This window comes from Arthroderma uncinatum (genome assembly GCF_011692745.1).
Source record: "Arthroderma uncinatum strain CBS 119779 chromosome Unknown scaffold2, whole genome shotgun sequence".
NCBI lineage: Eukaryota > Fungi > Ascomycota > Eurotiomycetes > Onygenales > Arthrodermataceae > Arthroderma > Arthroderma uncinatum.
Genome location: NW_022983864.1, coordinates 2,957,520 through 2,981,330, shown reverse-complemented (window position 1 = coordinate 2,981,330; position 23,811 = coordinate 2,957,520). Strand labels below are relative to the sequence as shown.

Genomic DNA, 23,811 nt, shown 5'->3' with positions numbered 1-23,811 from the left:
ATCTCCCCTTGGAGAAGACGCCGCTTCATGGTGGCTAAATTTCTCTCAACCTCAGAATTCAAGGTCATCGGAAGCTGTTTGTTTATGCGCGTCAAGACCAGAGAACTATTCCCCTGCCAAGGATTCCTATTTGGGGAAATATGTTGTTCCTTAGCCTGAACATTTGGTCTTTAGCGCTAGGCATTGGTTTTTCCATTGGAGTCTTTCTCTAGCTACTCCGTACATTTGACAGGATATTAATACGTAACCCTGTTAGGAGGATACATTGCCCGCTCTGACGGAGCTTATCTCGCTATCCATGCCAAGCTATTCTAGAAGTGTTTAGAGCTTGAGCCTCAAAACATCGACCAACAATTCATGATAGAATGCATCAACGAGATACCAGACTCGAAGCTCGGAAACTGAAGCAATACCCAATTTACTGCTTCCTTATACTATATAGAAGCTACATAACAAGCTCACTGAGCCAATCAACGGCATGATGCTTGGTTCCCTCCCGGTGATAGAGCCTAGGGACGTGAGTATACAAACTGATCCTACACTGCGATAAATATAATTGGTGCTGCTGCTAATACATAATACCTCCAGTCTCACACATTATGGTACTCATCCTCGCATACTGACCGATCTACCTCCAACACCTCGCAAAATGGGGCCGCCAACGGACATCCGCAACCTGCCCGCCGAAATACACGCCCCCCTGCCATGGCATCTCCTCTTTTCTCAGCATCATTTGACCCGCTCGCTACTCTGCTATTAGAAGAACGTGCTCTCAGATTACGAAAGCAAAATATTGCCTCCTTTGGATACTCATGGATCCGGCCTGCGGGCTTCTCAAAGACGATGATGGGTATTCGAGAAGAGGAGATGGAGTGTGAAGAGGGTGCTGGAGCTGGAGCGGGGGAAGGAGATATAGAGGAAGAAGAGTTTATAGAAGGGGTCGAAGGCGGCGAGGGTGGTGGCATGGGGCTAGACGGTCAGGGAGGTGGTGGTGACGGTGAGGAGGGTGGAGATACGGGTATGGAGAGAGATTTGGACGGAGATATCCCTGACGGTGATGGGGAAGGGTTTGGACTTGTGGAGGATGGGGAGGAGGCGTACGAGGATGAAGAGGAGGAGTTTCTGGACGAAGAGGAAGAAGGGATGATGGAGCGGGATCTGGATGACGATGTTCCCGAGGCACTAGCCGGTGGTGGTTCAGACGACGACGATGAAGATGAGGACGAAGAGGATGAAAGTGAAGAAGAGGATGATGATGAAGAAGGAGATGGATATGGTGACGATAGTAGTCAGGTCCGCACGCCTGCTGGAAGAACACCGAACATGAGGACGCCAGGCAGTTCATATATGATGATGGGGCGAGATTTAGATGGTAGCGTACCGAATGTGCCGCAAGAGACCCCTTCCCAACAGCAGGAATGGGAGCATACGGACTCTGATGAGGACATTTATGATGATGATGATGACGACGAAGATGAAGATGAGGACGATGACATGGACGTGGAGAACTCCAGGCTGAGTCTCGCCAGTTTACCCCGAGGTAGCATACCTCGTCTTACACCATCTGCTCCACGAAGAGAGACAGAGGCTGAACGAACATTCCTTGAACGATGGGGTGGGCATGATGAGAGTATAGATTTTGGATCGAGTGGCATGTTGCCGGAGAATGCACTCAGTATAACGCGGCGACGAAGTCGAAGGCAGGCGGACGAAGACTCCGAACAGGATGAGCTATGATTGATGAAGTACGGGCTATACGAATATTAGATTATTATTATTACTATTATTATTATCATTAGATGGCGAATGCATGGACAGCTGGATGAGAGACATTACAAATGTTAGATTCCATGCTAAGAATAAACCTTCGCTGAAAAGGTGTATGAAGAAATAAAAAGAATACAGAGAATAGAAGACCGTCATGCATGCACACATGCCCCCCAGTCAGACAGAAAGACAATCAGACATCAAGCATCATCGTATGTAACATCCTGAGGCCGACGAAAGACAAAACAAAATCCCAAACTCCTCTAACGAGCTCCCCAAAGTAAAGTTATATCCAGTGCACTCCGCCAATGAGAATATCCAACATCAACGTAAGAAGGGTAAAGGTTGCATGAATAGGCGAGCATTATTGTTTGACCTGTTCGATTCGGATCGGATCTAATTCGACGAGCCGAGCAGGCTAGAATAGCCAAACATATGCGAAAAGGCAGAAGACGAAGATGAAGAAGCCCAGCCAGACCCGCCAGCCTACGCCCGTCCGCTCGGCCATCCTGAGCATTCGGTTCATGGTCCCACGTAGCTGGACACGCGAGGCGTCGAAGGCATCGTTCATTTTTTCCGCAAGGGAACTCGACTCCCTTATCTCGTCGCCGATAGCTATTGTGATCTATAAATGAACACTTAACGTTAGCACTGTATACCTATATTCATGAAGTATATTAGGGAATAGACGCACATCTTTCAGCATCTTCACTTTGGCAGTGATACCCTCGATCTCAGAGTCATTCTGTGACTCCAGAGAGGAAAGCACTGCATCGGAATATTGGCCTCTACATACACCGTATCAGTAATGTACTCCGTATATGTCGGGTAAGTGAACGTACTTTGAATTCGGTGTGGCGGCCCTATACGTGGACCCATCACCACCAACACCACCTATATGTCCATTTGAATACCCCTGTACATACCCACCGGGTCGCGAAGGTGATCGGCTATTAGCTTGCGCAGGTGATCTGCTGCTGCCTCCGTTATATGAATCGAACAGCGAGGACGAAGACCGTGGATCTCGCTGGTGGAGAGTCGAGTGTGTGAATCTGTTACCGTTAGAACCATCTCGCCCATTCGTTTGTTCAGGCGGAATGCAGATGTCTTACCGGGATGCCATTTATTCAAGCCAACAAAGGAGAAACCGAAACATTGTTCGTGCAAGGGAGCGAGATCAGGAGAGAAAGAAAGGGAGATCTGTTGTTTCTGTTAATCAGATCGATGCGTTCATTTTCCGTGCTTAGTCAGCGGTATAGCGAGCTTGATGGTTGGTGGTTGGAGGTCGAGGAGCGCAACAAGGCAAACAGAGCTAGATAATTGGTCAAGTAGGGAAAGGTAGCAAGGAGAAAGGAGAAGGATATTTTCATTCGTTAAACTATGATGGGTGCTAAAAGGAAAATATGAAGCATAAAAGGCTGTAGAGGCACGAGTCACTGCTCCATTGGTTCGTTACGTCTTTTAATCATCCATCCGTGAAGTTCATCTGGCAGTGCAACCGTGCTGCGTAGTTTGTTTGTTTTTCCCTTTTTAAAACCATTCCATCAGTCCACCAGCCCGCCCACCAATCACCCCAGCCAGCCACCAAAGGAAGAAGCAGATAAAGAAAAGGAAACAAGTAAAGAAATTGGTTCATAACACCTACACCCATGAAAGGAACCGTAGAGATACTCCGAAGGAAGATGGGGTTCACATTTGTAAGTGGCGTAGTATCATTGGCAGCAATCAATGCTCCATCTCGTCCTCGTTGACGGCGGCCTTGAAGTCCTCATCGTCGTCTTCTTCCATGGCGTCGTCACCGGCCTCTTTCTCCATAGCGGCGAGCTCGGCGTAGTTGACCTGCTTGCCGCGTGTGCGTCGGCCGCTGGGGATGATGTTGTCTGTTGATATGGGCTCGAGGTTATCGTTTCCACCTTCTTCGTCTTCGTCGACAGCTGTGCAAAAAAGTTAAGTGCTGAACATGTTACTGTCTGCAATTGCGGTGCTTACCGTCCTCCTGCGCCGTGTTAGTATTGGTTGGTGAATGAAGTCAGGATGAACGGTAGCTTACAAGCTCCTCTTCTTCCTCCGAGCTCTCATCTTCCTCCATGTCGACGTCGTCCGGCACGCGATCGACGGCCTTTCCCTTGCCCTTGTCCATGGAGGTGTCGATGGACGCGTCGTTTCCGGGGAGAGTAGTCTCGGTGTGGTCACCCATTGTGAGTTGTGTGTCGAAGAAACGTGTGCTAGAGAGTGGTATACAGTATGCTAGAGCGAGAGAGGCAAGGGAGGGACAAGGTAGAGAGGTCCGAAGTGAAGGCGGAAGTTCAGCAGGTTCGCGATGCGCCGAGTTTGGAAGTCAGCTTAGTAACATAACACGTGACTTTTATCTGGAGGGGAAGATATTATGTAAGCAGAAAGTAGTAAGCAGATGAACATCTACGATCTCTGTCCTGTCCTCATCTTAGCATCTTAGTCTTCGTCTTGTCCTCATCTTAGTCCTCTTGATATCAAAGTTGCCTTTGACTCGCCTCGATAAAGTCAATAGGGGAGGATGAAGTGAGGTGAGGGCGAGGGGCGATACCTCAAGGTACCTGTTGCCACAGCTAAAAATATACTGCGCCTCAAGTACCTTTCGCGAACCTTCCACGGACCACCCTGGGACATCCCACCTTGATTACGTCATAAGCCCACCAAACAAACAGAGAGAGAATTCTGCCTTGACGTTCAGATAGATCAGTTGATGTTCACAACAGAGAGCAAGCCAGTAGACCAGTAGCCAGTTCAGTAGCAGTAGCCATAGTGACAGCAGCAGCCAGTGACTCCATTGACTGCGGAAGAGCGACAGGGAAGATGCCAGAAGTGAGGTGAGGTGACGTGAAGGAGCAAGATGCTGGTGGAACCAGGCGAAGATGCTAGAAGCTTCTGGCATGAAAAACCTCACCGCCCGCATATAAACATATTTCTTCCCGCACAACTTCTTCTCTTTCTCTTCTTCTCACTTACACAACTTCACACTTCACCAACTCTCTCTACTTGATTAGAGACACCAGCTTCACACACTCTAAGAAGCATTGATATCGTGCTCTCTTCTGTATACTACCTTACTTCACACACATCTTCACAATGGCGCCCGCTGTTGGTGAGTAATACCTTGTTTTGCTCTTTATTTTTTTGGCCTGATGAAGGATAAACAAGAGATACTAACAGCCTGCTAGGTATCGATTTGGGTACCACGTACTCCTGCGTGGGTATCTTCCGTGATGACCGCATCGAAATTATTGCCAACGACCAGGGTAACCGCACCACCCCGTCGTTCGTGGCCTTCACAGACACCGAGCGTCTCATTGGAGATGCCGCAAAGAACCAGGTCGCCATGAACCCCATCAACACCGTCTTCGATGCCAAGCGTCTTATCGGACGCAAGTTCAATGATGCTGAGGTCCAGGCCGACATGAAGCACTTCCCCTTCAAGGTCGTCGAGAAGGGTGGAAAGCCCATCGTCCAGGTCGAGTTCAAGGGCGAGGAGAAGCAGTTCACTCCAGAGGAAATCTCTTCCATGGTCCTCACCAAGATGCGTGAGACTGCTGAGGCTTACCTCGGTGGCACCGTCAACAACGCCGTCGTCACTGTCCCCGCTTACTTCAACGACTCCCAGCGTCAGGCTACCAAGGATGCCGGTCTCATTGCTGGACTCAACGTTCTCCGTATCATCAACGAGCCCACTGCTGCTGCCATCGCCTATGGTCTCGACAAGAAGACCGAGGGTGAGCGCAATGTCCTCATCTTCGATCTCGGTGGTGGTACTTTCGATGTCTCCCTCTTGACCATCGAGGAGGGTATTTTCGAAGTCAAGTCTACCGCCGGAGACACTCACTTGGGTGGTGAGGACTTCGACAACCGTCTCGTTAACCACTTCGTCAACGAATTCAAGAGAAAATTCAAGAAGGTTTGTCCTCCATTTCCCTTCAAGACATAACCGTTGGGACCATTTGCTAACAAATGTATATAGGATCTCTCCACCAATGCACGTGCCCTCCGCCGTCTCCGCACTGCCTGTGAGCGTGCTAAGCGTACCCTGTCGTCTGCCGCTCAGACTTCCATCGAGATCGACTCTCTCTACGAAGGTGTCGACTTCTACACCTCCATCACCCGTGCCCGTTTCGAAGAGCTCTGCCAGGACCTCTTCCGCTCCACCATGGAGCCAGTCGAGCGTGTCCTCCGTGATGCCAAGATCGACAAGTCCTCCGTCCACGAGATTGTCCTCGTCGGTGGTTCCACCCGTATCCCCAAGATCCAGAAGATGGTCTCCGACTTCTTCAACGGAAAGGAGCCCAACAAGTCCATCAACCCCGATGAGGCCGTTGCCTACGGTGCCGCTGTCCAGGCCGCCATTCTTTCCGGTGACACCTCTTCCAAGTCCACCAACGAGATCCTCTTGCTCGATGTCTCTCCCCTATCCCTCGGTATCGAGACCGCTGGTGGTGTCATGACCCCACTCATCAAGCGCAACACCACCATTCCAACCAAGAAGTCCGAGACCTTCTCTACCTTCTCTGACAACCAGCCCGGTGTCTTGATCCAGGTCTTCGAGGGTGAGCGTGCCCGCACCAAGGATAACAACCTCCTCGGAAAGTTCGAGCTCACTGGTATCCCACCTGCCCCCCGTGGTGTTCCTCAAATCGAGGTCACCTTCGATGTTGATGCCAACGGTATCATGAACGTCTCTGCTCTCGAGAAGGGTACCGGAAAGACCAACAAGATTGTCATCACCAACGACAAGGGCCGTCTGTCCAAGGAGGATATCGAGCGCATGTTGGCTGAAGCCGAGAAGTACAAGGCCGAGGACGAGGCCGAGACTGCCCGTATCAGCGCCAAGAACGGACTCGAGTCTTACGCTTACTCCCTCAAGAACACCATGAGCGACTCCAAGGTTGACGAGAAGCTCGACGCTGCCGACAAGGAGAAGCTCAAGGCTGAGATCGACAAGGTCGTTGCTTGGCTCGATGACAACCAGGCTGCTACCAAGGAAGAATACGAAGCTCAACAGAAGGAACTTGAAGGGTATGTCAATCCAATCCTCTCCTGAAAACCATATGTCTTTTGAATACAAAACTAACTTTCTCTCTTAACAGTGTTGCCAACCCCATCATGATGAAGTTCTACGGAGCTGGCGGTGAAGGTGGTGCCCCTGGTGGCTTCCCCGGCGCTGGTGGCCCCGGAGGTCCAGGTGGTTTCCCAAGCGCTGGTGGCCCAGGAGGCGCTGCCCAACACGACGACGGCCCAACCGTCGAGGAAGTCGACTAAACACCTCACCTCCGACTTTCGAAGAAAGAAACCTTCCTCCACCACTTCATGTGGCTTACGAATCACCTACACCGAAAAAAGAATTTCACAAACCGTCATTCCAAGGGGCGCAGGGTTCATCATGTCTTCTTTTTTTCCTTTCTTCACTAATGAGTGCATATTATGTGTTTTTCTAATGTCCCTTTCCTATGTCCTTACTTGATGACCTTTTCCTTTTTACCTGCTTTAAACGAACGAAAAACTAGCACCTACACCATACCACCATACACGGATAGGACAAGGATGGAGGGTCAGTTGGCCATGCCATTCGAACGAATGTTCCTTTCTCCTTTTTTCCTAAATCCAAAAAATCCAAGTTTTTCTTCTATCTTTCTCAGGATTCAATCATAGATGTGGTCTTTACCAGGGTGGAGGGTGCTTGGTGAAAATAATAGTTAGCAATTCCAAGGCCGTTTATATTATACTTACTTCCTCTGTAGGCTCCAAATAGACACAAGTGATTCTACTACTTTCATCTGCCATGAAGCATGCAATGGGCAGGATAGAGGATAGATCAACACGCAGTGGGTGCAGTCTTGGCGTAGCTTCAAAGACATCATAGCTATCGTATCCTCATAATAAATTAGACATCAATACATGAATACACCAATTTTTAAACGGCAAAGCCTCCTCTATACAGAACCCATTTTTAAATCATCCCTTTACCTCTAGAAACGCAAGAAAATCTCTTCAAACCGCCCACCGCTGCTCTCCAAGCACCCCCACGCCGGTCGACGGCGAAACAATCTCAGCCTGCGCCCTCATGATCTCCACCGCTTGCCCGAAAAATGAATCGATCCGAAGCACAGCAGGCCTCAAAAGCCCAATATTTCTCTCGTCCGTCAGCGTCGAGAGATGCTTGATCGTCCTGTGGAATGTTTCTAACATTTCGTACGCTGCAGTGACGCGGTCTGGTGTGAAGGCGCAAAGGAATAAGTAGATGAGGAAGTTCGTGCAGAGGATGAAGTTACTGCGAGCGTCTGCAGTGCGTTAGTTGAATAAATCAAACCCGTCAATTAATAAGGAGGTATGGAATGGATAATGGCAACTTACGACGACCCCAGAATGACTGCAGAGTATCCTGTTGGATGGTTTCGACGAACCGGACGAATGATCGGAAACAGGCCAGAGCACCATCGAAATGTCGTCTGAGACTGGAAGAGGGCGTTGTTTTTGAATGTACGGTTGCAGGAGTCATCAGGGCCCTAAACAGGAGCGTTTCAGTCGCGTAGAATGAAAGGTGGAGGGATGCTAACATTGGGTTAGCATCTTGATATCATTCTGCTGAACTACATGGCGGGCATCACACACCATTGACACAATGCTCTACTCCTTGCGGAGAGAAGGAAAGGCCAAGACACTGCGGCAGCAACGACATCCAATTCTGCAGAGCTGCCTGGCATCTCAGCAGTGACTGCTCCTTTGGAATATGTCCCTTGATCGATTCGCTATACCCCGCGAGCGTGCTGGAGAGCATCAGCCGACACATTCATTTGCTGGGGCCGGCAATAGAATCAATCACGGCCTGGATTGAAGCGAAAGCTTACAATGAACATCCAAGCACGTTATCCAACATTTTGGTCAGTTTTATCCGCTCGATGAATCGTACTGCTAGCGATATTGCATAGGGTCGGTCACCCTCCTGCACAACCATAGAATATGCATGACCACCCACGTCTTCGTCGGACATAAGATCCTCAATTTCAATGTCCCTGGTATCGAAGGAGTCGTTGTGGATATGTGGAGGGTTGCCGTGACATATCGACGTCCATCTATCCGTATAGAAAGTTGCCCACCAGAGCTTCCTTCGAAGTCGCTTTTCCCATTCTGGTATATCCCAGAATGTAGGATCGCGATGTAGACCCAATACATGGGCACACGAAACCGCCTGTCCTGAAAAGGCCCATACCTTTGGACTTTCTGTCGTTCCGTTCTCGGCAGGTTGTTCATGCAGAACGAGCAGACATGCTTGGAGAGTCGCGATTTTGGGAGACTCTAGCTCTCTGTTTAGTGAGGAATGGACATGTTCGAAGAGAGCTGCTTGGTTGATCGGTTGAGTCTCTCGGAGAGTGTCGTCCTGCGCTATGAACGAGCTGGCAAGTCCATACACCGCGCCCCGTAAAGACGCAGGGATCCTATATTTATCCTGCATATACTCCCTCAGGAACCTTCCCTTAGATAGGATAGGGAATGCCGGATGCACATATTCAAAATATAACCGTACCAGCCTGTCGGCACGATCACCAACTATCTCTTCAATCCCATTCGATGCCAGCAATTTAGCTCTATGGTCTCGTTCCGGGAAGCAGTCACGGACCACAGAGAAGTGAACTGGCGGCAAACCTTGGGAAGAGTTCCCAGGCTCAACTCGGCAGAAGTTGACATCAACATAGTTGGTTTCGTTTAGAATATCGGAGCGGAATGAGGATAGGAGATTCATGTCTTGTTCTCCTGACAGGCCCATGAAATGTGCTGTATGGCCTAAGATCTCGTCAAGGGTGCATCCTTCGGCTATATTGTCGGATGTCGTCGCTATGGTCTGGGGATGCGCAGCTGTGGTGGTGAAGTACGAATAGTCCTGGGGTTGATGGTATGGTGATGCAGAGACAGGGATTCCTGGCGGCCCTGGATGGCTAGGGATAGGATCTGGAAATTGAGACACCGGCGCAGTTGTTGTGCGTTCATGATCTGATACACTCAACATAGAGATGGGACTTAGAGCCCCAATTCCACTCCTCCCCAGGTGGTCAGGTGGTGAATGGTATAGCGAAGCTTCATTGAACCGAGTCGGGCTGCTGGTATGGACTGATCCATTAGCAGAAGGAGACGTGCGATCTTCGGCGTCTCTCTCTCGCCCTTGAGCGGGAGATCGACGGCGTGGTTTCGGCGTTGAAATAAAAGAGCATGTCAGGCATTTGCTCTCGCAGAATCGGCCTATTAAGATATTCAACCAAGTCGGCCTTTAGCAGCAATATTTAAGAACAAAGGGGTATAGCCTGCAGGTCAACAACTAACATGGAGGTTTAGTCACAATGACACAAGCTGTCTTTCTCTTACGACAGGCATCACACGGCCTGTCTTTGCGGCTTTTTAGCTCCCTAGCTCCCCCAAAGCGGGTTTCTATCTGGAAGCTCTTTCGTTGCTTAGGGTGTTGTTTCTGAGCGTCGTCCGCCATGATCGTATGTCCTGTGCGCAGGGTCCGCAATATCGCCAGACTTTGATGCAGATATCTGGTTAGGTAGTATCGAAAGGCCCTTGCTCGGTGAACTGAACCGCACGACAGCCAGCAAGCTTACTGTGGGTATCTTGCAAAACAGGAGCACAAGGGGGACGGGGAAGCCGGGCAGTGATGCTCTACATATGGGTTTACGGCCACCCATCCGGGCGAGAAGATCGGGCACTACGGGATCTCTGATGCAAGGAATAAAGCCTAGAGCTTGCAAAACCCCTCTCATGGCCTCCCCACACGCTAGGCTATATTGTGGCCGATGAGACAGTGGAGTACTCCGTACGGTTCAATAGATCGTAAAGAACCTAGAGGAAACGGATATAGCATCCATCTCCGAGTCCGGCCGCCAGCCAGGTACAGGATATACGGCAAGCGGCAGGGAGATCTTCGTAACATATCGAGTGCATGCAGCGCCGGGCTGGTCTGGATACCGAATCTGCTGCTCGGTGATCACTTAGTTGTTTGTTGAGCTGGTCAAAACACTATTTATTCAAGGCTCGAAAGCCACGCTCGAGCAAAGTTCCACCTTTGTTCCCTGGCGCTTCGCTATGCTACTTACGGAAATTCCTGGGCAGAGATTCCACCAATCCCCAGTGCTTTATGCCGGGGACGCTGCCACTGGAGGAACCCGAAGCCGTTAAGGCTTCGTTGATAGGTGGCATTGATCGAGTTGCAGGCCGGAGATGCTGCGTCGGAGATGGCTCTGTCAGGATCACTGCATGCTGTAGTTACACATTTTTCGTTATATACGGGAACGGTGTGGGTAGGGATTCATGGGCTGATAACTCTATAACAAATCATCAATCATTCAGCTGGAATCTCCGCGCGTCCGATATCCATGGCGAATCCGGAGTAGATATACTCTGAATATACACTCAACGACCACCCGGTTATAGTATTTTTTTCGCCATTCACATCGGTTAGCCATGAGCCATATTCCAGTGGTCGACTTTGCGCCTTTCCGTGAAGGAAGTCCAGCGGATGCAAAGGCTACGGGTCAAGTGATATTTGAAGCTTTCCGGGATGTAGGGTTCGTCTACTTGAAGAACCATGGCGTTCCTCAGGGCGTCGTTGACGATGCATTCTCCTGGGTGGGTTTCAACCTCTTACATGAAGCAGCCATACCTAACATAAATAGAGCAAGAAACTATTCGACCTTCCTCAGTCTGAGAAGGAAAAAGCGCCACATCCACCAGAAGGATGGTGGCACCGAGGCTACTCCGGCATGGGCCGAGAAAAGGTGACGCAGATGGTCTTTGATAAAGAAAACCTGGGAGAGCTTCGCAAAATTCCCGACGTCAAGGAATCGTTCGACATCGGACGAGAAGACGATAAAATAACTCCCAATATATGGCTGCCAGAGTCTACCATGCCTGGCTTCCGTGCTTTCTTTAACAGCTTCTTCCAGATTAACCACAAAGTTGGGCAGGATATACTACGTGCACTGGCAGTAGGTATGGATATGGACGAGAATTTCTTCGAGTCATATCATACAATGCAGGATAATCAGATCAGACTTCTTCACTATCCGCCTGTGGAGGAAGAGTTGCTTCGTCAGGGCAAAAAGGAGCGCATTGCAGCCCATACCGACTTTGCTACGATGACACTACTCTTTCAAGACGATGTTGGTGGACTAGAGGTTGAAGACATTCATCAAGCAGGCGTATTCAATCCTGTGCCATATATACCCGGTACTATTGTGGTGAATATCGGCGATTTCTTGATGAGATGGAGTAACGATACGCTTCGGTCGACAATGCACCGAGTTAGAGCTCCGCCGGCGACGAATGTGGACGAGGAAGGAAAGGAGAAATGCGATGGCTCTGGTCAAAGAATGAGTCGCGCAAGATATTCAATTCCGTATTTCATTGCAGCGAACAGGAAGAAGGTGATTGACTGCCTGCCTGGCTGCTATGGTCCGGATAAATCGAAGAAGTATGAGCCCATCAACTCGGGAGACTATGTCGCTATGAGATTGAACGCTTCGTATTAGTTGACGATTATCAGTATGATCTTTGTTTTTGGGAATGAATGATAATAACGAATATTTAATCGACCTCCTTGATGTTCTCCTCTTGGTATCTATAAGAACTCCAGCAATAGCTTCCGATCTAAAGGCCAGCGACAATCTTCAACCCGACCTTCCCCATCCCATCAACCTGGTAAGTTTGTTCTCGCGTGGTGGGTCAAAGCCGTTAGAGAAAAACAGGGGCCGTCTAGTCGGTCCCATAGTGGACGTCAGGGGTTCATCGTAATCATCTTCAACGGGCCAATAACTCACTCTGATGTCTATATTCCTCGCGTATGGGAACACTAGCTCTAGATGGACTTTGGACTGAATAAGCGTCACTGGAAGCTAGCAGTATACGAGATGGTCGAGGGCATAAGACAGCACTAGGAGTTACTCCGAGCTGCCCATCCTGGAGTTTTTCGACTTTTGCCTTTGACTAACGCCAGAATACATCCACCACCAGCAGGACGAACTTCGCCCAGCTTCTCCGCGCACACGAGAGAATGCTGCATCCTTGTTCTAACGGCTCTAACGGCTGCTGATTAGCCGATATCGGTCAGGTCGAAAACCGGTATTTTGGAGCTTACTTGCAGCTCGAGGATCAAGCATTGAAGATGACGGCGAGCTGAGAGCCAGCTGAGCCATTTCACGCTCATTGGATCGAAGGATCCATGTTGATATGTGTAGTTAAAGCCCCCATGGGCAACAGTTGAACTGGCTGAACCACTTTAACCCCACGACGGTCTCCAGATGCCGGCCTGCTCTACCCCGGATTCCTCATTTTATATATAGATAAATCTCCACACCAGTTCCGCTCTGCTATTCTACCTAATCCGATACCGCTGTGTAGACAGCTGTTGAGTCGGCAGCATGGTAGATTGGGCGAGTTTGAAGCGCAAGCTGGCCGTGTGAGTCGTTCCGCATTGCAGCTGTGGCCATGGCTGTCTCTGTCTGTTTAAATATCGCTGATGTAGTCGAACTACAAGGCCGATAGAAAAAGACTCTCACTACAAAAATACAGTATGGTGTAATAGGGACTTGATACCAATCCCTCCAGAGCGACGAACCTGGGGTGTTTGGGGCTACACCGGTATGCGATTTGTCCTCGGCTCTAAGAGCATATTTTGAAGTGAATAGCGGATAGAATGAACGGCCCTGCTAACAGGCTCGAACAGGCTACTGGACGGTTTCTGGATCATGTATCTCGGCATGGACAACTGGAAGCACTCTTCTGGCATTTGGACTCAGTCCTCAACAAGCAATTGGCTGCGTTGTCGGTCTCGTTTTTCCTCTCTATCTGCGAAAGTGGGATCACTTGAGCTGATATAACTATACATAGGCGGCTGGCGGAATATTCACGGGCTTACTCGCAGTCGCATGCGGCTGGATGGGCGAGAGGCACCACATTGGGTTCCCTGTTGCCTCACGGTTCTCATGGGGCATGAGAGGGTCATATTGTACGTTGTACCAATGATTGTTTTCTCTCGGGTTTAGAGACAAAACTAAACATTGAACAGTCCCCGTCATCCTCCGTTGTTTTCTTGGGTGCATTTGGTTTGGTATCCAGTCATATTGGTGAGCTCTGATCCCATATCGACTTGATGAACTCAACCTAACATCGCTATAGGGGAGGCCAGGCAACTAGAGTTCTCATAGGAGCAATTATACCAGGATTCGCACACATGAAGAACACCTTTGCTGAGAGCTCGCATTTGTTAACCAACGATTTCATCGGCATGGTTATATGGTACATTGTGTTCCTACCATTACTCCTGATCTCCCCCGAACGACTACAGATCCCGTTCGGCATCTCATTCGTCTTATTTGGATCAACTTGTATTGGTATCCTAGCCTGGTAAGCGTATACTGGCATCCCCTGATACCACCCGTTTTCTAACCGTGGTTATCTCATAGGGCGGTGAAAAATGTAGGGGGCCCTGGATCAATGTTCCGCCAACCAGCAACAACAGACTCAGTAGGATGGGGAGTGATGTACGGCATAACTGCCATACTTGGAGCATGGGGTGCTGGTACCCTGGGACAATCTGACTGGACCCGCTATGCAAGTCGTCCGCTGGCGCCGACGTTATCTCAGCTTGTCGCTGCGCCTGTCACGATCACTATTACAGCAATGATCGGGATAATCGTGACTAGTGCAGCTAATGACCTTCTTGGAGAGATTATTTGGAGCCCGATTCAGCTTCTTGCTGCTATGCAGGAGCATTATGCTTCGAGTCCACGAATCAGGGCCGGTGTGTTCTTTGCTTCTATAGGGACTGTTTCGACGCAACTGGCTGTACGAGCCTATTCTCATTCTACCCGTATTCGAAATCAACTAACTCCAATATAGATATCACTTGTCCTAAACTCCGTGTCAGCCGGGATGGACCTAGCTGGTCTGCAGCCCAAGTATATCAATATTAGGAGAGGAAGCTATATCATGGTTGTCATTGGCCTTGCATCTCAGTGAGTGTAAATGGCGCCCTGGCAAGTTGTCGAGAAGACACTAACCATCACCAAGACCATGGCAATTGCTCGCTAGCGCGGATAAGTTCCTCTCCGTTCTGTCTGGTTTTGGAATATTTATGGCTCCCTTGACGTAAGTTATTATCCCCAAGCTGGTATTATTCCAAACGGGGGAAGCTTATGACATGTCTAGTGGTATAATGCTGTCAGACTATCTAGTCATTCGACGCCAGAGGCTTAGGTTATGCGATTTATATAAGGGAGATGCGTCGTCAATATACTGGTATTGGCATGGCTTCAACTGGCGTGGGATTGTATCTTTCACTATTAGTATATGGCCTCAAATCCGTGAGTTCATTATAATCCTTGACCGTTCCATTGGTGGAAGTTAACTCATTTTTATCTGAGCAGCTGGACTCGTTGCGTCTGTCAACAAAGACAAATCCCCAGCTATGCAAAGCTGGATCAAGTTATTCAACCTCACCTTCTTCGTCGGCCTTGCGATGGGGTTCACTTGGATGACCCTGCTTTCATACATCTTCCCGCCACCAGGCTTAGGCGAAGAAGCCCCGTTCGTGCAGGAGTATCTCCCGTCCGAGAAAGCAGCTCGACAAGTTGGAACGGCATCACCTGAGAAGGCTGATTCAGCATCAACGCGGGAGCCTTGACGAGCGTTGCTATCCGTTGCTTATTGCTGTTATTTTTCGTATTCACGGGCGGAGCTTGCCTCCTCGGGGTATGCTTCTTGTGGCGTGTATATCCGGTGGTTACATGTCTTTGCTTACCCATAATATCTCGAGCCCAAAGGCGCAATATGTGCACTGATCCATCACTGCAATTGTGCAAATAGATATTAATATGCATATGTAAACCGGTAGCGTAGAGCACATGCCGATGAATCCACGTGACCGACATCTTCCGAAAAGACCCGACTAATGTTGTTCGTGCTTTTTCTTCTCTTGAAGAGGAGAAAACGGAGGGTTCCGGGACTGGCGACTATACCGTTGTGCCGAGGATTCAGTTTGTTCTGTTGATGGACGCGAACGTGAAGACGGGTTCCAGTCCGATACGATGCGAGGTCGGCAGGAGGAGGGATATCTGTTACCTAACGTCATTGTACATCTCGCCGTACATACGCGTACTGAGTACTACTGCATGTTCTTAAGTGAGGAGAATATACAGGGTCCATAATGAGTTACGTAAGGTCTTTCCTGGTGCAATTATCGCGTTTGTAGCCCTCCATGATGTCTCCAGGCGAGTTGCAAGTCGGTTTACAAGTTGTATATCTATACACACGAGCATCGGCAGAAGCAAATAAAGTGCGGCTCCTGGGGTGCCGATGTCGGGCTCGATAGATAAACAACCCGCCAATGATCGATCTCTCCGGAGTAGTTCAAACATTGTAAATAATGCAGCGGGGTGGGGGAAATGCAGCGGAAGCACATGCTTCCTACCAGGGAGATATAGGGCAAGGCCCACTGTGCCACCACCTTCCGCGGCGGAGTGACAGGGCCAGGGCAGGACTCGACTGCCTCGTCGACTGCCTCGTCGACGCCGTTGCAGTAATTGACACTGCATCTCCTCTCATCTCTGGTTTTTCTGTAATCTTCTCCTATTAACATTTGATATCAACTTGTCGCTCAGGCAAAAAAAAGCTCTGGGCCAGCTTCGTCGAAGCTTTTTAAGGTTAAAAGTTTAGATAAGGGTCTGTGGCCAATCATGAAGCGCCGATTAGCAGATATGCCCCACTTTTTCATACCTCCTCCGTCACTTTTCGGTTTATGAAATATCCCATAGAACCTGGGGAGACGCAAGTTTGTATGGCTGGCGCTACGGTCGCTGCTGCTGGAGTACTTCCGCAGGCGGCCTGGCGCTGGTGTCCCGAGGGTGTCACCCAAACGCATTTGCCACGACACGCTGTAGTTCGACCGGTAGACTCTGTCCCCCACGCTCGGTGGGCACCCTCAGCTGGATATGGAACGGAACGGTTCAACCGAAGGTGATGGGCAACTTCCGAGGATGCCCTGTTCTGGCGCCCGTCCTTCTCTTCCTCCTCTTCATTTCTTTCCTTCCTTCTCTCTTCTTCCTACCCTTATCTCTATCAAACCTCCCTGCCTATATCTGCGGCACACAGAACGTCATTATTATCCGGGCCACAAATCGTGCAGGATAGATAACAATTGGAAGAAAACGGTGATAACGCTCTCTGTCGGTCATCTCACCGGCAGGAAGAATGGGCCTCTTGGGGAAATCCTATGATTTAAAAGCTGAAGAGGACAGCCCCAACGAGTACTCCCCATACAAGGCAGAGAAGGGCTATGGCTGGGCAGAAGCCCTGCCTGAGAAGCAGGGTCTCTATGACCCAGAGCTGGAGAAGGATGCCTGTGGTGTAGGCTTCACCGCGTAAGTCCCCTCAAGCCTATAGACTGGCACAAGGAGAGGCTCACCGTTCTGTTTCTAGTCACATCAAAGGAAAGGCAAGCCATAAAATTGTTAGCGATGGTAAGTCTCTCCGCCCATGAGTGTAATTTTCCGCAAAGCTTTGAGTGTGAAGTTGACCTGGATATGCTGTAGCGCGGAGTCTACTATGCAACATGACCCATCGAGGGGCAGTCGGGTCTGATGCTCGAGACGGTGATGGCGCAGGTGTCATGACCAGTATCCCCCACAAGTTCTTTGTGAAGCATTTTGCCAGAGATATCGATGTCATCCTTCCGCCATTGGGACAATATGCAGCGGGGAATCTCTTCTTCAAGCCTGACCCCGAGGCCCTCAAGGAGTCCCAGGCTACCTTCGAGGATCTTGCAAAGCAATTGAACCTCCGCGTGCTGGGTTGGAGAGAAGTGCCGCATGATTCGACGATACTCGGGCCTGCCGCCTTGTCTCGTGAACCTTTCATTTACCAACCTATTATTGTCCTTCATTCTGCGTATGGAGACGGCAATGTTCCCCTTGAAAACCACGCTGCACTCTTTGACGAGCGACTCTTTGAGCGGCAGTTGTATGTCTTGAGGAAGCGAGCCACTCATGTCCTTGGATTGGTCAATTGGTTTTATCTCTGCTCCTTGAGTAATAAAAATATCGTATACAAGGGTCAATTGGCTCCTGTGCAAGTCTATGAATATTATCATGATCTAGTCTCCGTTGATTATGAGGGTCATTTTGCCCTGGTTCACTCCCGATTCTCCACGAACACTTTCCCTTCCTGGGATCGCGCCCAGCCTCTCCGATGGGCAGCACACAATGGTGAAATAAACACCCTTCGCGGAAACAAGAACTGGATGAGAGCAAGAGAAGGCGTACTCAAGTCGGAAGTGTTTGGAGACGAATTGGATTCCTTGTACCCGATTGTGGAGGATGGTGGCTCCGATTCTGCTGCGTTCGATAACGTACTAGAATTGCTCACAATAAACGGCGTCCTCTCCCTTCCCGAAGCAGTCATGTTGATGATTCCAGAGGCCTGGCAGGACAATCCTACCATGGATGCCGCAAAGGCCGCCTTTTATGAATGGGCTGCCTGTCAGATGGAGCCATGGGATGGTCCGGCTCTCTTCACTTTCTCCGACGGCCGATACTGCGGTGCCAATTTGGACCGCAACGGCCTCCGTCCATGCAGATACTACATCACAGACGATGAGCGTATCATATGTGCATCTGAAGTCGGCGCTCTCACCATTGACCAGGAGCGTGTCATCGAGAAGGGTCGCCTGCAGCCTGGAAAAATGCTTCTCGTCGATACGGTTGCTGGAAGAATCATTGACGATGCAGAGCTGAAGCAAAACGTTGCAAGCCGTCAGCCATTCGCCAAATGGATTCAGGCACAGCTTCTCAGCCTACCCAAGATTCACCAGGAATTCGTCGACAACAAAACAATTGAGCTTGCTCCTAAGCTGGACGAGCTGACCGTGCAGCAAGACCCTAGATTGAAGGCATTCGGGTATACCTTTGAACAAGTTAGTTTGCTGCTTGGTCCAATGGCTGCTGACTCTAAAGAGGCTCTTGGATCCATGGGCAACGATGCTCCTCTCGCATGTATTGCTCAGCAACCTCGTCTCCTGTATGAGTACTTCCGCCAACTGTTCGCTCAAGTCACAAATCCCCCTATCGATCCTATTCGCGAGGCCATCGTGATGTCTTTGGAGTGCTACGTCGGTCCTCAGGGTAACTTGCTCGAAATCAATGAAACACAGTGCAACCGCCTCCATCTTCCATCTCCTATCCTCTCACTCAGTGAATATGATACTATCAAAAACATCACCTCCCTACACAAGGACTGGCCTGTAAAAATCATCGATATCACTTTTGAGAAATCAAAGGGGGTACAGGGCTACCTCGATGCCCTCGATGCCATCTGCGAATCTGCCACTGCAGGTATTGAGAACGGCGATCGTGTTCTAGTTTTATCCGATCGAGCCACTTCCACAGATCGGGTTCCGGTGTCTGCTCTGTTGGCCACTGGTTTAGTCCATCACCATCTTGTCCGCAATAAATGGCGTTCCTTGGCTGCTTTGGTGGTCGAAACTGCTGAAGCCCGTGAAGTCCATCACATGTGTGTACTCGTTGGTTATGGTGCTGATGGTATATGTCCATACCTTGCTCTGGAGTGCATCCTAAAAATGAACCGCGAAGGTCTTATCCGCAAGAAGCTCACCGATGAGCAAATTGTTAACAACTATAAGCATTCAGTTGACGGAGGTATCCTGAAGGTCATGAGCAAGATGGGTATTTCCACATTGCAGAGTTATAAGGGGGCACAAATTTTCGAGGCCCTTGGTATTGATGATAGTGTCATTGATAGATGCTTTGTTGGAACGGCAAGCAGAATTCGAGGAATGACTTTTGAAACCATTGCTCAAGACGCCTTTGCCTTCCATGAAAAGGGGTATCCCTCTCGACAAATTACTGAAATTCCTGGCCTGCCTGAATCCGGCGAGTATCACTGGAGAGACGGTGGTGAGCCACACATCAACGACCCAGTCAGCATCGCCAATATGCAAGATGCTGTCCGTACCAAGAACGACAAATCATATGAAGCCTATGCTAAGGCAGAATATGAGCAGATCAAGAACTGTACGTTGCGTGGAATGCTGGAGTTCGACTTTGAGCAACGCGCACCGGTCCCAATTGACCAGGTTGAGCCATGGACCGATATTGTCCGTCGCTTTGTCACCGGTGCCATGTCTTATGGTTCTATCTCCCTTGAATCTCATTCCACTCTTGCCATTGCCATGAACAGGCTAGGTGGTAAATCCAACACGGGTGAAGGTGGTGAAGACTCTAGCCGCAGTAAAATAGGGAAGAACGGCGACACGATGAGATCTGCTATCAAACAAATTGCTTCTGGTAGATTTGGTGTCACCTCCAACTACCTTGCAGATGCGGATGAGCTACAGATCAAGATGGCCCAAGGTGCGAAGCCTGGTGAAGGAGGTGAACTGCCTGGTCATAAAGTTACCGGGCCTATCGCACATACCAGACATTCTACCCCTGGCGTTGGTCTGATCTCGCCTCCACCTCACCATGACATCTACTCCATTGAAGATCTGAAACAACTCATTTACGATCTCAAATGTTCTAATCCTCGTGCTCGTGTTTCAGTCAAACTTGTTTCTGAGGTTGGCGTTGGTATCGTTGCATCTGGTGTCGCTAAAGCAAAGGCAGATCATATTCTTATCGCTGGCCACGACGGAGGTACCGGTGCTTCTAGATGGACTGGTATCAAATATGCCGGTCTCCCATGGGAGCTAGGATTGGCTGAGACCCATCAAACCTTGGTTCTTAATGATCTGCGTGGCCGTGTTATCGTCCAGACTGACGGACAGCTCAGAACAGGTCGGGATATTGCCATTGCCTGTCTGCTAGGAGCCGAAGAATGGGGATTTGCAACCGCCCCATTAATTGCAATGGGATGTGTCATGATGAGGAAATGCCACTTGAACACTTGCCCTGTCGGAATAGCGACGCAGGATCCCGTTCTCCGCGAAAAGTTCCAAGGCAGCCCCGAACACGTTATCAACTTCTTCTACTACATCGCCAACGAGCTTCGTGCAATCATGGCCAGGCTTGGTTTCCGCAGTGTCAATGAAATGGTTGGGCGAGCAGAGTTGCTGAGAATTAGGGACGACCTGCCATCACCACGCATGCAGAATATTGATCTTTCCCTTATTTTGACTCCCGCACATTCTCTCCGACCTGGAGTGGCGACGTACAACGTTAGGAAGCAAGACCATCGCCTCCATACTCGCCTGGATAACAAGCTTATCGCTGAAGCCGAGCTGGCTTTAGAAAAGGGGCTACCATGCAGAGTTGAGTGCGATATTGTCAACACTGATCGTGCCATGGGTGCCACACTGTCTTACCAGATCAGTAAACGATATGGTGAAGCTGGGTTGCCACAGGATACCATCCATGCTAACATCAGAGGATCTGCAGGTCAGTCCTTTGGAGCCTATCTGGCCCCTGGTGTCACCCTGGAACTGGAGGGTGATTCGAACGATTATGTCGGCAAAGGTTTGTCCGGCGGTCGTCTCATCATCTATCCTCCACGCGGTGCCGTTTTCAAGGCTGAGGAAAACATCATTATCGGAAATGTCTGCTTGTACGGCGCAACTAGTGGAAGCTGCTACTTCCGTGGTGTTGCTGCTGAGCGATTTGCCGTTCGTAACTCTGGTGCCACCGCTGTCGTTGAAGGAGTAGGTGACCATGGTTGTGAGTACATGACTGGTGGCCGTGTGCTGATTCTAGGTCCTACCGGGCGAAATTTCGCCGCGGGTATGTCTGGAGGTATCGCATATGTCCTCGACACTGCTGGAGATTTCTACCAAAAAGTCAATATGGAGATGGTTGAACTTTCTGGCGTCGAAGAACCCGCCGAAATTGCATTCTTGCGTGGTTTGATTGAAGATCATCATCACTATACTGGCTCCGAAATCGCAGCTAGGATCTTGGTTGATTTCACCAAGGCCTTGTCGCATTTCGTCAAGATTTTGCCAACGGACTATAAGCGTGTGCTTGAGGAAGAAGCAGCCAAAGTTGAGGCAGCTAAGAAGCTGGAACTTTCACACCTAAGTTCTCGCCAGAAGCATGTGGCAAAACAAGAAGAGAAGGCAGAACATAAGCATCGTGAGGACTCTCAACCCAGAAGCGACCTCCTAGACATCGAAGATAGCATTGGTGATGCCAAAACCGAGAAAAAACGCACTGCCTTAATCCTGGACAAGACTAAGGGCTTCATGAAGTATGCCCGACGTCATGAGAAATACAGGAACTCGAGAACTCGTACTCGTGACTGGCAAGAACTGTCACCACGACTTACTGAGGATGAGTTGAAATATCAATCAGCTAGATGCATGGACTGCGGTGTTCCGTTCTGTCAGTCTGAAACCGGCTGCCCTATTTCAAACGTCATTCCAAAATGGAACGAGCTTGTATTCCAGAATCAATGGCAAGATGCACTTAACAGGCTACTCATGACGAATAACTTCCCCGAATTCACTGGCCGTGTCTGCCCAGCTCCCTGCGAAGGTGCTTGTGTTCTCGGCATTGTCGACGACCCAGTTGGCATCAAGTCAATTGAATGTGCTATAATTGATAGAGGCTTTGAGATGGGTTGGATGGTTCCGAAGCAACCTCTAAGCCGTACTGGAAAAACCGTCGCAGTCATTGGCTCTGGGCCTGCTGGTCTGGCAGCTGCAGACCAACTTAACCGCGCCGGACACAGTGTAACGGTGTATGAGCGTGCAGACCGCATCGGTGGCTTGTTGATGTATGGAATCCCAAATATGAAACTGGACAAGAAGGTGGTTCAGAGGCGTGTTGATTTCATGGCTGCTGAAGGTATCAAGTTCGTCACCAGCACTACCGTTGGGCCAGACGAGGAAGTGTCTCTCAAATCACTCCAAAATGCCAATGATGCCGTTGTCATCGCTACTGGTGCCACTGTTGCGCGAGACTTGAAGATTCCAAATCGTGAATTGGAGGGAATTCATTTCGCTATGGAATTCCTCCATCGCAACACCAAATCACTCCTCGACTCCGAGCTAAATGACGGAGAGTATATTTCCGCAAAGGGCAAAGACGTCATCGTAATTGGTGGCGGTGATACTGGTAACGATTGCATCGGCACTTCAGTTCGACACGGTGCAAAATCTGTTACCAACTTTGAGCTGCTGCCTCAACCTCCACAGGAACGTGCTCGTGATAACCCATGGCCTCAGTGGCCTCGAATCTACCGTATTGACTATGGTCACAGCGAAGTCAAGACACATATGGGCAAAGATCCACGTGAGTTCTGTGTCATGTCGAAGGAGTTCGTCGGCGATGAAAATGGCCGTGTTAAAGGTATCAACATTGTCCGGGTTGAATGGACGAAGAGTGCTTCCGGTGGTTGGGATATGAAGACTGTTGAAGGAAGCGAACAGTTCTTCCCTGCCGACTTGGTACTCCTTTCTATGGGCTTCCTGGGCCCTGAAGATCGCCTTCTCGGAGATGAAGTTGAAAGAGATGCCCGCAAGAATATCAAGACTCCAGCTGGTCATTATGCGACGAATATCCCTGGCGTATTTGCTGCCGGAGATTGTAGGCGCGGGCAATCGCTTATTGTCTGGTGTGTAACCCCTTTCCATAGTGATATTTGATCTCAGTACGATCGTGTACTAACTCACGCTGCTATTCTAGGGGTATTAACGAAGGCCGTCAAGCTGCTCGAGAAATCGATACTTATCTTATGGGCAGCACATCCTATCTTCCAGCAGCCGGCGGAATTGTCCGACGTCCAGCGATCGAGTCTGTCCCGACGGCTCCTCAGATGGAAGTCCCAGCAGTCGCTGCGTAAATTTTTGGATCTTTCTCTGGTATTTGTTCCATTTCAATCGTCATCTTGTCTCTTGTTATCATGTATCATCTTGGATCAAGGTAAGCGGGTTCTGTCAAAATAAAAAGCTGCATCGTGATCTTTGTTGGCAAATTTTGACACATTTTGTACCCTTATTTTGCTCACTTTCAGTTGCGAGAA

General features: G+C 49.6%; 7 protein-coding genes across 7 annotated transcripts; 5 read left to right on the top strand and 2 right to left on the bottom strand.

Moving 5' to 3' along the window:
- Nucleotides 1–478: 478 nt before the first annotated feature.
- On the top strand, nt 479–1,327 carry GIQ15_02878 (uncharacterized protein; the record flags this gene model as incomplete). The annotated part of the gene is made up of 3 exons (XM_033550295.1): nt 479–517; nt 589–1,097; nt 1,294–1,327. The coding sequence occupies 3 exons, from the start codon at nt 479–481 to the stop codon at nt 1,325–1,327; spliced, it is 582 nt and encodes a 193-aa protein (XP_033407456.1).
- An 858-nt stretch (nt 1,328–2,185) lies between these two features.
- On the bottom strand, nt 2,186–2,890 carry GIQ15_02877 (V-SNARE; the record flags this gene model as incomplete). Its single annotated transcript, XM_033550294.1, has 5 exons — nt 2,186–2,392; nt 2,462–2,555; nt 2,610–2,630; nt 2,694–2,819; nt 2,880–2,890. The coding sequence occupies 5 exons, from the start codon at nt 2,888–2,890 to the stop codon at nt 2,186–2,188; spliced, it is 459 nt and encodes a 152-aa protein (XP_033407455.1).
- Nucleotides 2,891–4,872: 1,982 nt separating this feature from the next.
- Nucleotides 4,873–7,053, top strand: GIQ15_02876 (hsp70-like protein; the record flags this gene model as incomplete). Its single annotated transcript, XM_033550293.1, has 4 exons — nt 4,873–4,888; nt 4,965–5,695; nt 5,759–6,810; nt 6,882–7,053. 4 exons carry the CDS (start codon nt 4,873–4,875, stop codon nt 7,051–7,053), a joined length of 1,971 nt encoding a protein of 656 aa, XP_033407454.1.
- A 729-nt stretch (nt 7,054–7,782) lies between these two features.
- GIQ15_02875 (fungal specific transcription factor domain-containing protein) lies at nt 7,783–9,796 on the bottom strand (the record flags this gene model as incomplete). Its single annotated transcript, XM_033550292.1, has 4 exons — nt 7,783–8,072; nt 8,146–8,343; nt 8,404–8,558; nt 8,640–9,796. The coding sequence occupies 4 exons, from the start codon at nt 9,794–9,796 to the stop codon at nt 7,783–7,785; spliced, it is 1,800 nt and encodes a 599-aa protein (XP_033407453.1).
- A 1,451-nt stretch (nt 9,797–11,247) lies between these two features.
- On the top strand, nt 11,248–12,314 carry GIQ15_02874 (oxidoreductase, 2OG-Fe(II) oxygenase family; the record flags this gene model as incomplete). Its single annotated transcript, XM_033550291.1, has 2 exons — nt 11,248–11,412; nt 11,460–12,314. The coding sequence occupies 2 exons, from the start codon at nt 11,248–11,250 to the stop codon at nt 12,312–12,314; spliced, it is 1,020 nt and encodes a 339-aa protein (XP_033407452.1).
- An 888-nt stretch (nt 12,315–13,202) lies between these two features.
- GIQ15_02873 (NCS1 nucleoside transporter family protein) lies at nt 13,203–15,466 on the top strand (the record flags this gene model as incomplete). The annotated part of the gene is made up of 11 exons (XM_033550290.1): nt 13,203–13,240; nt 13,367–13,422; nt 13,470–13,609; nt 13,672–13,789; nt 13,850–13,907; nt 13,960–14,187; nt 14,247–14,628; nt 14,683–14,798; nt 14,854–14,931; nt 14,992–15,146; nt 15,210–15,466. The coding sequence occupies 11 exons, from the start codon at nt 13,203–13,205 to the stop codon at nt 15,464–15,466; spliced, it is 1,626 nt and encodes a 541-aa protein (XP_033407451.1).
- Nucleotides 15,467–17,031: 1,565 nt separating this feature from the next.
- Nucleotides 17,032–23,631, top strand: GIQ15_02872 (glutamate synthase; the record flags this gene model as incomplete). Its single annotated transcript, XM_033550289.1, has 4 exons — nt 17,032–17,201; nt 17,260–17,300; nt 17,373–23,403; nt 23,475–23,631. The coding sequence occupies 4 exons, from the start codon at nt 17,032–17,034 to the stop codon at nt 23,629–23,631; spliced, it is 6,399 nt and encodes a 2,132-aa protein (XP_033407450.1).
- Nucleotides 23,632–23,811: the final 180 nt, after the last annotated feature.